The sequence below is a fragment of the Rhagoletis pomonella genome, unplaced genomic scaffold (genome assembly GCF_013731165.1).
Source record: "Rhagoletis pomonella isolate Grant_MI unplaced genomic scaffold, Rhpom_1.0 Rhpom_scaffold_00001, whole genome shotgun sequence".
In the NCBI taxonomy this organism is placed as follows: Eukaryota; Metazoa; Arthropoda; class Insecta; order Diptera; family Tephritidae; genus Rhagoletis; species Rhagoletis pomonella.
This window is the reverse complement of record NW_023458555.1, coordinates 43,238,898-43,249,788: the sequence shown is the minus strand read 5'-3', so window position 1 is coordinate 43,249,788 and position 10,891 is coordinate 43,238,898. Positions and strand designations below refer to the sequence as shown.

Genomic DNA, 10,891 nt, shown 5'->3' with positions numbered 1-10,891 from the left:
CATTCGACAGCCTGCTCTCCTTCTCTGCGCACTCAACCGCTATTGTCAATAAAGTACAGAGCCGCAACAAGGTCCTCAAGACGCTAGCCGGCAGTACTTGGGGCAAAGACAAAGAAACGTTGCTGGCGACATACAAGGCAATAGGCCGGCCGGTTTTGAACTACGCAGCGCCAGTGTGGTCGCCAGGGACTAGTAGGACGCAGTGGACGAAGATACAGACGGTACAAAATACAGCACTTAGAACAGCGACGGGATGCCTCTTGATGTCGCCTGAACACCACCTGCATGGCGAGGCACAAATGCTCCCTGTAAGGGAGCATAATATAATGCTCTGCAAGCAGTTCCTGATCGGGAGCCACAGAAGTGGCCACCCAAGCAGACAGCTGCTTGCAGAGGAGCCCTCGCCTAGGCACGTCAGGAGGCATCTATATGAACTGACGGACGAAGTCCAGAGGTTCATTAAGCAACCTCTGGACCCGACAGCTTACAGACAGGCCCTGAACGGCATTCACAGGGACTCAGTCTCGAGTTATGTAGACTCTAGACCTGTGAATGCCGTTCTAGGCATACCACCCCCGGACATAGACGAGACGGAGCTTCATCTGCCTCGGGAGACACGCACAACACTCGCTCAACTTCGCTCCGGCTACTGCAGCAGGTTGAACTCCTACTTGAGTAGGCTGAATGAGGATGTGCCGAATGAGTGTCCGGCATGCGGAGAGACCCCACACGACTCGAAACATCTCTTCGCATGCCCGGAAAACCCGACAACCCTAACGGCCTTGTCCCTGTGGACAAACCCCACAGAAGCTGCACGCTTCCTAGGGTTGCCGTTAGTGGAACTTGACGACAACGACTGAGATACCAACCGATCTGGGCGGGGTTGTTGTAGCCGCTACAACAACAACAACAACAACAACAACAACAACCAAGAAATTTAATTCAATAAAAGTTGACGCGTCTGGAAGCAAATAGAAAACACAAGAGAATGCGAAAAAAATGTAATGTAACATGTAGAATTCTGTTGGGTTTTGATTTTTACGTAAAAATGGTAAAGCAGTGCAAGTATGCATAACTGGGCTATAAGGGTCGGTTACTCAATGTCAGGTTAATACTAATCTGCGGTTAAACATCGTTATCGACGTTTTCGCCTCCATTCATACATCAGGGAGTCGGTAACGTCGATAACTATGTTTAATATTATATTTTTTATTATATATTTTTACTTGTTTTTATTTTGTAACATCGTGTAATTTATGTAATCAGGTATTTGCCCAAAATTTATATGGTGCAGCATCCCGTATAAAAATATTAAAATGCAACGCAAATATGTACATATTTCCTTTGTGTTTGGCTTTTCATGGCTGTTTGGTAAGTCTGGGAGGCAATGATGGTGGACTAGGAATGTTCGATATCCTATCGATTATTCAGAATATCGATATTCCAAGGCACGATAACCGATTTTTTGAATCGATATTCCAAGGTTGATATATAGAAAACATTGATACCTTACCCACAAGATCGATATTTAAGTTGAAATTTATATTTCCTCTACAAAAGTGTATGAGAAAATACTAAAGTAGGTTTAACCAGCAGCTTGTGCAATTTATTTAGCTCTTAATTTCGACAAACCGCTTGCATGGTGTATACGGCTCTTAACTCGTTGCGCCGTTAGACTAATTGTCTTGTCTATATTCTTCGACAATACAGTCGACCGGCATGTTGTTTTAATCCTCGGTAAATATAAAGATGGAAATAACACAATTAGGTGAGTTGATAGGCAGGTCTAATTTTCAATTTAATTGGTAGAGGATTTTCAGCATCGATTTTTCCGATATCGATATTGTTCAGCCCGATATATCGCCATATAGATTTTATATGCAATGAATTAAATCGATTCATGACATCGATACTTTCTTAAATATCGAACATTCCTAGGTGGGACTATGAACAACGTACGTATGTTTACATGCATACGTTTATATGTATGTATGTAGATATGTAAAGTGAATTTTTTGCAACTCTTGTTACAGGAACTTGGTATCTTTCTATACATACAGGTTTTTGCAGAAAACAGCTGCCGGATCTCGTAATGTGTTTAGTTTTCTTAACTCAGTTACTTATTTTTAAAAATTTACCATCGTAAGTGTGAGTGCACATTTTAATACAAAGCAAATCCGCCCTCCCCCACCCATTTCGTTTTTTTTTTTTTAATTTTAACCTACCTTCTTTCTGAGTTTCCCCCGAATGTGGCACAGACGTTTTACTCCATCGAAGCATGTTGCCTCCAAACGACCGTTTCCCAACATTTTTGTAACTTGTGCATATTCCTGCTGATCCTCCTTGAAAATCAATTCACGTTTCTCAAATTCATTTTCGTTCTTTCCACGACGACGATTTTTACCTCCTTTTCCTTTATTTTTAGGCATTTTGTTGCACTTAGTTCGTCTTTACTTTTTCTTGATGTCGTTGCTGTTATGCACTTTCAATCTCGTACCTACATAAAATTTAGAAACTTTTTATATACCTAACGAAATATTCTTGGCAATTTTACAATTAAATTATCAAACATTTCACTTACGAAAATGCTTGAAAACGTGACGAACTTTTTCGCTTCCAGTCTTTCGGCAGAAAAGGAATGAGCTACTGCGATGTGTGCGTTCGTTGTCAATTAGCACAATATAAGTGCAAGCGAGATGGAGGCTGTGTTCGAGTGAATTTTTAGAAATAAATAAAGATGGCTGTGCCAGGGTTGTATGTGAGATAATAGATGAAATGAAGGGTTGGTCAAAAGCTATGAATAGATTGCACGATACTGCAATAAAGCTTGCTATACAGTTTAATGCGAGTGCGACCGTGAACGATCGCAAAGGCAAAGAATTCCATTTGTATTCTTATGGACGCTCACACACATCTGTCATAAACTTGTCGTTCACATGCGAATGCTTACCGTACTCACACAGTTGAGTGTGAGCTTGAAAAAAGGCACATTGTGCATTTTAAATTAGTTGTTATTCTATAATTCTGTAAGATATTTTAACTCTCTATCTTTTTATGTATCAACTATTGCTAAAGGTTAAGTAATAACGAAGATATTGGTCAAAATAAAAATCCCACGCTCACGCTTGCATTGAACTGTATAGCAGGCTTAAGTTGTGTTCCAGATTGTCACGTTATTCCCCATGATTTAATAATTATGATTAATAACTAATTATAATTATTCAATCATGGATATTCACGATATGCAGGTCTTTTGTCCAGTAAAGCGTTCCAGATGTCAAAAAACCTGAAAGTCAAAACATTTCTGAGAGACTAAAGGTCCCGGCAGATAGAAATTCTTTTCACAGGGATGCTTTCGAGTGACAAGACGCACATAACATGGCGAGTCGGCACAAACGTTGCCGCAAACATATTCTGCCTTATCCTGAGTTTCGACTGAAAAAAATTCACCCAAAAATGTTTCATCCACCCATAGTAAATAAATTGGGAAACTTATATGAAAATGAAGAGTCTTTTATTTCCAAATTTTTTTACTATAATTCTCTGGATCTAATCAAGAATAAATATGAATATTCTTATGATCGAACAATGCATATTCTCTCTCTTCGTTATCAAGATTTTGCAAGTTCAAAATAAGTTTAAAATATAACGATGGAATGAAAAAAATTATCGATAATATTTTGAATATTTAGCATCAAATGCAGACTTAAAGCTATTTATGTTGTATATGGGGGTGTTTGAAGGTTTGACAAGCCGTTTGAGGCAAATGTGAACAAAAATAAAATTTTTTTAATTTTTTGACCGCCATGTTGACGTTTGATCAAACCGCTTACGTTGTTGGTTAACACCGGACAATATTGTCATGACAACAGAAATACATGCACACTTTTTCACTAGTGCATGCATACTTTTCCAATTGTCTCAATCACCCTGCCAGCCAAAAGTAGTGAAAAATGTGGTGAAGAAGCGGGTTTCGTTCACTTCAAAATTGGTGACAAATCTGGTGAATTTTGTATGGGCGGCGTGCAATTTGTCACCAGTTTCCCCCTGTACATGAGAGCCTTGCATCACTGTCGCACTCGTTAGGAAAACATATGGCTGCTGAAATTCCTTCAGTTTATGTATCCTCTTTGAACTGTGGGAAAAGAAACTAAATATGTTGCAGCGCAATGTCTCAATGCTTTTCGCAATTTTTTACAAACGACCAAAATTTTACGTTGCCTACCAACCTACCAAATGAAAAAGAAGCCACAAAATTTGTTCGGAAAAGGCGAATTTGGCAACACTGGTACCCATGTTGTTGTTGTTGTTGTAGCAGCTACAACAACCCCGCCCAGGACGAATGAACGAAAGACACAAGATCACGCGGGACGGAAAGAACGAAAAAAGTTATTTTCTAGCTGCCGAAATCTCGACGCCATCTTTGCTGTAAGAAGTAAACAACGAAGAGAACGGAGAAAACCGCGAAATTGTTGAACGCATGAAAAATCATTTTTATTATGCAAATTCTTCTAAAAATCATGCCGTTGTGTTAAATTATTCTTTATCGTATGTGTACACACGTTGTCACAAGCGAAAATGAAGAAAATTCCAGTAAAAAGCCACCACCAAATTGTAAACAACGAAGAAATGTAAATAAACGGCTAATGTCAAAATCGTTCAACTTTTTTCCTTAATGCGATTCTAACGGGCTAGTCTCCTGCCCGCGTTATCTTGTCTTTTTGGTTCATGCCCAGGACGGTTGGTATCTCAGTCGTTGTCGCCAAGTTCCACTAACGGCAACCCTAGGAAGCGCGCAGCTTCTGTGGGGTTGGTCCACAGGGACAAGGTCGTTAGGGTTGTTGGGTTTTCCGGGCATGCGAAGAGATGTTTCGAGTCATGTGGGGTCTCTCCGCATGCCGGACACTCATTCGGCACATCCTCATTCATTTCGGCGATCTAACCCCGTTTAGGTCGGCGAAGTATCTCAGAAGTTGTTCGTCCATAGGGCTACATTCACTGGTACCCATCTCATAAGCTGGTAACAAATTATTGCCCCGTGAAATATGCAATCCCAGGATTTGCACAATTGTTCATAGCTGAATTGCTGAATATTTTAACTGCATTACCAACGTACCTAGAATCGCGGTGACAAGAACTGGTAACATTTTTTGGTAATACAATTTTCCGGTTACAAAATCTTCGGTAACGTGCAGAATATACCTGTAATAAATGGCACTTAATTATTCAACTTGGCACAAAGTGCCAAAAGGCACTTTTGAAAAATATGAATATTTCAATCATTTTCTTGAAATCCTTTGCGGGTACTTCTTTTTATGAACAAAAATTTTCTAATTTCTATAGTGTATACAACTGGTTTATCTGGATTTTTTTTATTGGTTTGGCATTGAATTTTTTCAACAAAAGGCGTGTTTTATTTGACGCGAAATTTAAGCTATTAGCTTATTTTGTATGGAAGACTTAGCCCACTGGCACTTTTATTTTTCTATTTGGCACATTTTTCACCTTTTAATCCTCAATATGGCACTTCATACCCAAGAAAAGCTGGCAGCCCTGGATCTAACGTCTATTTGTACGCAGCTTTGGTTACAACGTTTTTGACGTTGCCTTTTACATCCTGTAATTTTAATTCAGCCCTTTTTTCTCTACTAAAATTTTCTATTTAGTAGTTCATTAAACCATTTAGGACGAACAGCTTTTTAAATCCATACGTCTTATATGCGTATGTACAAATAAAAGTATTTAAATTTACCATTAAATTAAAAGTGTCGAATATAAATTGTTCCGTCGACGTCGCTTGATTTTATTGGTCATTGGCTACGAAAACCGCGACACAAACAAAACGAAAAACAAAAACCAAACAATGAAGAATTGCTTAGGATAAGAAAAAGGTAGACCTCTTATCAGTTCGTGGTGAATGTACATATATCTACGTGGATAAATAACTATAATAGTAACCGAAAAATACATGATCATTAATTTATAAAAGGTATTACATACATGCGACCGGCGAAATATCACCTCATTTGCAGTATTTATTTAAGAATAAGCATACTCTGACATAGTGACGTGTCATAAAGAAGTGCAGCAGCGATACCAAATAATATTGTTCAATTAGGTACATAAAATTAAAAGACAATAATGTGTGGCACAAATACGACGGGCACAAAAGGTACACGAGCTCTCATACTTGTTGGGGGCTATGGCACACGATTACGTCCATTGACATTGAGTACACCGAAACCTCTGGTGGAATTTGCCAATAAACCAATTTTATTACACCAACTGGAGGCATTAGTGAGCGTTGGATGTATGCAGGTGGGTTCATGCGGATCGAGTGCGGAATTGTTATTTGCTAAATCCCTAATATGTGCTTTTTTTATATCTTCAGGTTATACTTGCTGTCTCGTATCGCGCAGAGCAAATGGAACAAGAACTTAAGCAAGAAGCAGAGAAATTAGGTGTAAATTTAATATTTTCCCATGAAACCGAACCTCTTGGGACTGCCGGTCCATTGGCATTAGCAAAAGATATACTCTGTTCTAGCGACGAACCCTTTTATGTACTCAATTCAGATGTTATATGTGATTTCCCCTTTAAGCAATTAGAGCAGTTCCATAAAAACCATGGTAAAGAGGGCACAATTGTGGTCACGAAAGTGGAAGAGCCATCTAAGTATGGTGTAGTACTGTACGACGAAAATGGTCGCATTGAAAATTTTATTGAAAAACCTCAAGAGTTTGTAAGCAATAAAATTAATGCCGGTATTTATATATTCAATACTTCTGTACTGGAACGGATTGAAGTCAAACCCACATCGATTGAGAAAGAAGTGTTTCCCGTAATGGCCAACGAAAATCAACTGTATGCAATGGAATTACCCGGTTTTTGGATGGATATAGGGCAGCCGAAAGATTTTCTAACAGGTTGGTAGAACATAAGCACAATGCGCTTGAACTCAGTTGGGTTCGATGTATCTGTGCTCATAAGCAATAATCGCCTAAGTCGAAAAACCTCAATTCGAGAAAAAACGCTTTAAAGATTTGGATTGTAATGTTAAAATATTTTCGCCTATAACTTTTTAAAAAGCCTAACTGGCGAGATGGGGATTTCACGTACGCATGGAATATATATATAACTCCATTCTTTCTTAAGTCGACTTAGGCGGTTATTGCTTATGACCACAGATATGTTGCTTCAATAGTCTTATATGTAGATAAGATATGATATTTGATTAAACTGGAATTTGTTTGCTACAAGAACCTCGATTCATTTCCGATGGTGAGGCGGAAATGAGCTTATCACGTGTATAATATAAATAGTTATCTGTAAGCATTGGAGGGAAGTTTTTTAGTGTACTCACAGTCTATTAACCTTATGATTTAGCACAGCTATTGCGGGCTAAACATTTTTAAAAACTCCACGTACACTAATTTATACTTACACATACAAACATATTTTTCTACAGGCATGTGTCTTTATCTAACATCCCTGCGACAGAAGCAATCAATGCAACTTTACACCGGTCCGGGTGTAGTTGGCAACGTTCTAGTAGATCCCACAGCGAAGATTGGCGAGGGTTGCCGTATCGGGCCAAATGTTACAATCGGTCCGGAGGTGGTAATTGAAGATGGCGTTTGCATCAAGCGCTCAACAATCCTCAAAGGTGCTATAGTTAGGTCGCATTCATGGTTGGACTCCTGCATTGTTGGTTGGCGTTCTGTAGTCGGTCGCTGGGTGCGTATAGAGGGAATCACAGTGCTTGGAGAAGATGTTATTGTGAAGGATGAAATCTACATAAATGGCGGACAGGTGCTGCCTCATAAAAGTATTGCTGCTAGTGTTCCAGAACCACAAATTATAATGTGAATATTGCTTGTGGACTAAAGAACGCACACGATTGCGAATGTGCATATATATGTACATGTGCTGCAGGCATGAAATCGCTTCAATTTATGACAATTTTTGGCAAAGCTTTCTTGTCATTCTAAGCTTTATCCTTAAAGAATCCTTAAACTATATTTTTTGTTCGCATTTAGGTGATAAAAATCTTGCTTTCCATCATTTCCAACTCGCCTTGCTAAATTTTTAAGTAAATATACATACATACTTTATATTTAATATTCGTGTATGGATATCATAAATGATATCATATGTAGGTTTTATATTAATGTGAGTTGAACATATGCCACGCGCATAATATTATGTAAACTGTAAATTTTGAAACCGTTTTAGTTTTTAATTTTTTGCATCATAACACTTGCAGAAAATGCGCTATGTGTGTATGATGAAAAGGAATAACGGCTTAAATCGAACTAAGCACAATGACACAACGGTAAACGCGAAAATTTTTACAGACAAATTTATAAGTCGAAACTGATAATTTTTTAAATTTTTTGTATGTAAGTTCAGAGGCTGATGTAATAAAATATTAATGCGTACATTATTCATTCAAATAGGGACAATGCTTGTTCGACAGGTTTCTGGGTTATTTTACTTCCATTTAGTTTTCATTATGTTTCAATTGAAATACATAGTATTTTTAGTGAATTGAATACCGTTCATTCCAAGTTAAATATATAAAATCAGCTGATCTAGTAACACCACCTTATAGATATAAATTCGCCTTAGTTCATTCCCTAACAAGAACCATATAAACCCAAGCTACAAACTTTGTGCAACAAAATTTCAAATTTTTCCCAGAGTTTTTAGAATTCATCTGTGTGTGTAGTTTTGCAGCCCATCTAGTTTAAGGATAATAAAGTGAAATTTTTTTACCGACGATCTTCCAGAGTTTTTTCCATATAAAAAAATGTGAGCATGCGTTATAGAGAACAAATTGCGGTATACCGTCAATAAAAAATTGTTAAAAATTGATTGGGCTGCATACTTGAAAAATTCTGAGAAAAAAGTTTGAGATTTTGATGCTAATTTTTTTAATTTTCTACGTATCGATGGTCCTGTGCAATAACGACACAATTGAAAATTCAAAAAATAAAAACCACTGTTAAGTGGCTCATGTCTCTAATTCTTATTGAATCTATGTCTAATCTTTAGTACGTACTTAAGCAGTCCTTACTGCTTACTTAAGTAAGGGTTGGAAATGAATTATACAAGGATTTAGGCAAGAGCCACTTAACAGTTTTTATTTCTTGATTTTTGAATTGTGTCGTTATTGCAGAGGACCATCAATATGTAGTTTGAAACTTGCGTTTATTTGGTTTTTGTTAGAGAATGAACTGTATTTTAATTGTAAAATAATGGAAATTAAATAAAAGAAAAATAACCCAACAAAAAAGCCTTGTTTGTCCCTCTGCAGGTTTATGGGAGTGTATAGTGTTAACATATACTTACATATACATAAAGTTATATTTTATTATGGCTCAAAACCCCGTTAAGTACCATGAAATAAAATTAAAGAAATAAAGGCTTAATACTTATTTATCAGTAGACATCGAATTTTTATGAATTTCATATACACTTATGATCAACTAATTACGCCAGCAACGTTTTGACCAATTTTTGCATTTTTCTTTAGTTAGAGTTTATTATTTCTCCCTAAAACTCTAGCTTATTATATAACAACGGTGGGCAAACGCGGCTCCTTGAGCCAAATGCGGCCCTTTGCTTAGCAAAGTGCGGCTCTTTTTACTTTCTCTTTGCTTAGAACATTTTGGCTATATTAATATTAGTTTCAAACTTAATATGTCAAACTTAATAATTAATATTTCAAACTTTGTGAGGAAATTAAAAAATTGCAAAGTTTCATCTACATTTTCAACTTTTTGCTCCGATTTTTCGAAATTTTGCAGTTCAATAACCCATTAAATTCTAGTAAAGTACACGTTTTAAGTTTCTAAAAAATCGCGTTGTTTTTAATAATGTTTTCTGGCTGTAAAAAAAATATTCGAATATGGGTATTTCCTGGAAACTGTCAACCAAGAGCAAAAAAATTAAATTTTGCCTGGACAAAGTTTATAGATGCCAATCGATAACTACATATTTTGTCTTTTGTCCACCAAAATATTGGACTAATTGATCCTTTCCATTTCAAGATATTTGCGTCTTTTCCACTACACTTTAAACATTTTTTTTTCGCATTACCGAGTAACCCTCCTGGTTTATTCAATGAATTTTCCCCTACTTGACCTTCAAATGACCTTGAACTCACGAACCTGACAAGATGGAGGCTAATAGACCTCGGATTTACATTCAACTCGGCGAATAACATAGGGATATAGAGGTTTGATTCAATATGTGGAAACTTTTTTTTTGTAAACCTGTGTAATTGAAGGAAACGCTTTAATCGAAGCGAAGAGGAACAAAAGTGTCATAGCAATAAATGTAAAGAAAGAAATGTTTGTACCGATCCCATTTTATATGATGTGGTGATGCCGAGTACAGAAATATACGAAAAAAGGGAATTGTACATCGGTTTTCGATGCGAAAAAATTGTGCAAGCATGCGCACGCTTGCAGATTCGAAGTTAACAACCGAATTTGCACCGATAGAATCGCGCTAACGTGCGCTTCGATTTATACTTAATCAACAGGTAATCGCTATAGGGCCCCCACACTTCCTGCCCGGGTATGAAACTATAATAAAATTTGAATGCTAAATTTTTTTCAATGATTTTATTGAGTTTATAATTATATTGTAATTGTAGTAATTGCAATTTAAATTGTAATTATAGGTAATTGTGGTATTTTGTTTATAGTTTATATTTTTCCTTCATACAAGTTTTTTTTTTGTAGTCGTTAAATACAATACAATACGTTATGCTAAGATTTTATAATTTTTGTTTGTCATTTTATTTTTATTTGCTTATATATCGTGCGGCCCTCGTTTGATCATCAAATAGTCTGATCCCTCTGAGCATTACATTTTGCCA

The 10,891-nt window shown here is 36.9% G+C and overlaps 2 protein-coding genes across 4 annotated transcripts in view; one reads left to right on the top strand and one right to left on the bottom strand.

Annotated features, from left to right (window-relative positions):
- The window catches only part of LOC118744333 (eukaryotic translation initiation factor 1A, Y-chromosomal), a 30,427-nt gene extending 27,734 nt beyond the window's left edge, over positions 1–2,693 (bottom strand). The window contains exons 1-2 of one of the 3 annotated variants that reach the window (XM_036477273.1): positions 2,582–2,693; positions 2,226–2,497 (exon numbers count right to left, since the gene is read on the bottom strand). In XM_036477273.1, the coding sequence (XP_036333166.1) occupies positions 2,226–2,429 (204 nt within the window). In that variant the 5' untranslated portion in view covers positions 2,430–2,497; positions 2,582–2,693. Of the gene's footprint in view, positions 1–2,225; positions 2,516–2,581 lie in introns of all 3 variants that reach the window. The other 2 variants (XM_036477283.1, XM_036477292.1) reach the window with 2 other exon arrangements.
- Positions 2,694–5,629: 2,936 nt separating this feature from the next.
- Positions 5,630–9,452, top strand: LOC118744314 (mannose-1-phosphate guanyltransferase beta). The gene is made up of 4 exons (XM_036477232.1): positions 5,630–5,891; positions 5,990–6,318; positions 6,392–6,926; positions 7,469–9,452. The coding sequence occupies exons 2-4, from the start codon at positions 6,142–6,144 to the stop codon at positions 7,867–7,869; spliced, it is 1,113 nt and encodes a 370-aa protein (XP_036333125.1). The 5' UTR covers positions 5,630–5,891; positions 5,990–6,141; the 3' UTR covers positions 7,870–9,452.
- Positions 9,453–10,891: the final 1,439 nt, after the last annotated feature.

Excerpts from the sequence above, each read along its gene's own strand:
- LOC118744314 (XM_036477232.1), top strand. The coding sequence starts at position 6,142 with ATGTGTGGCACAAATACGACGGGCACAAAAGGTACACGAGCTCTCATA. Across the intron at positions 6,319-6,391 it reads TGAGCGTTGGATGTATGCAG|GTTATACTTGCTGTCTCGTA; the intron begins GTGGGTTCATGC and ends TTATATCTTCAG. Across the intron at positions 6,927-7,468 it reads GCCGAAAGATTTTCTAACAG|GCATGTGTCTTTATCTAACA; the intron begins GTTGGTAGAACA and ends ATTTTTCTACAG.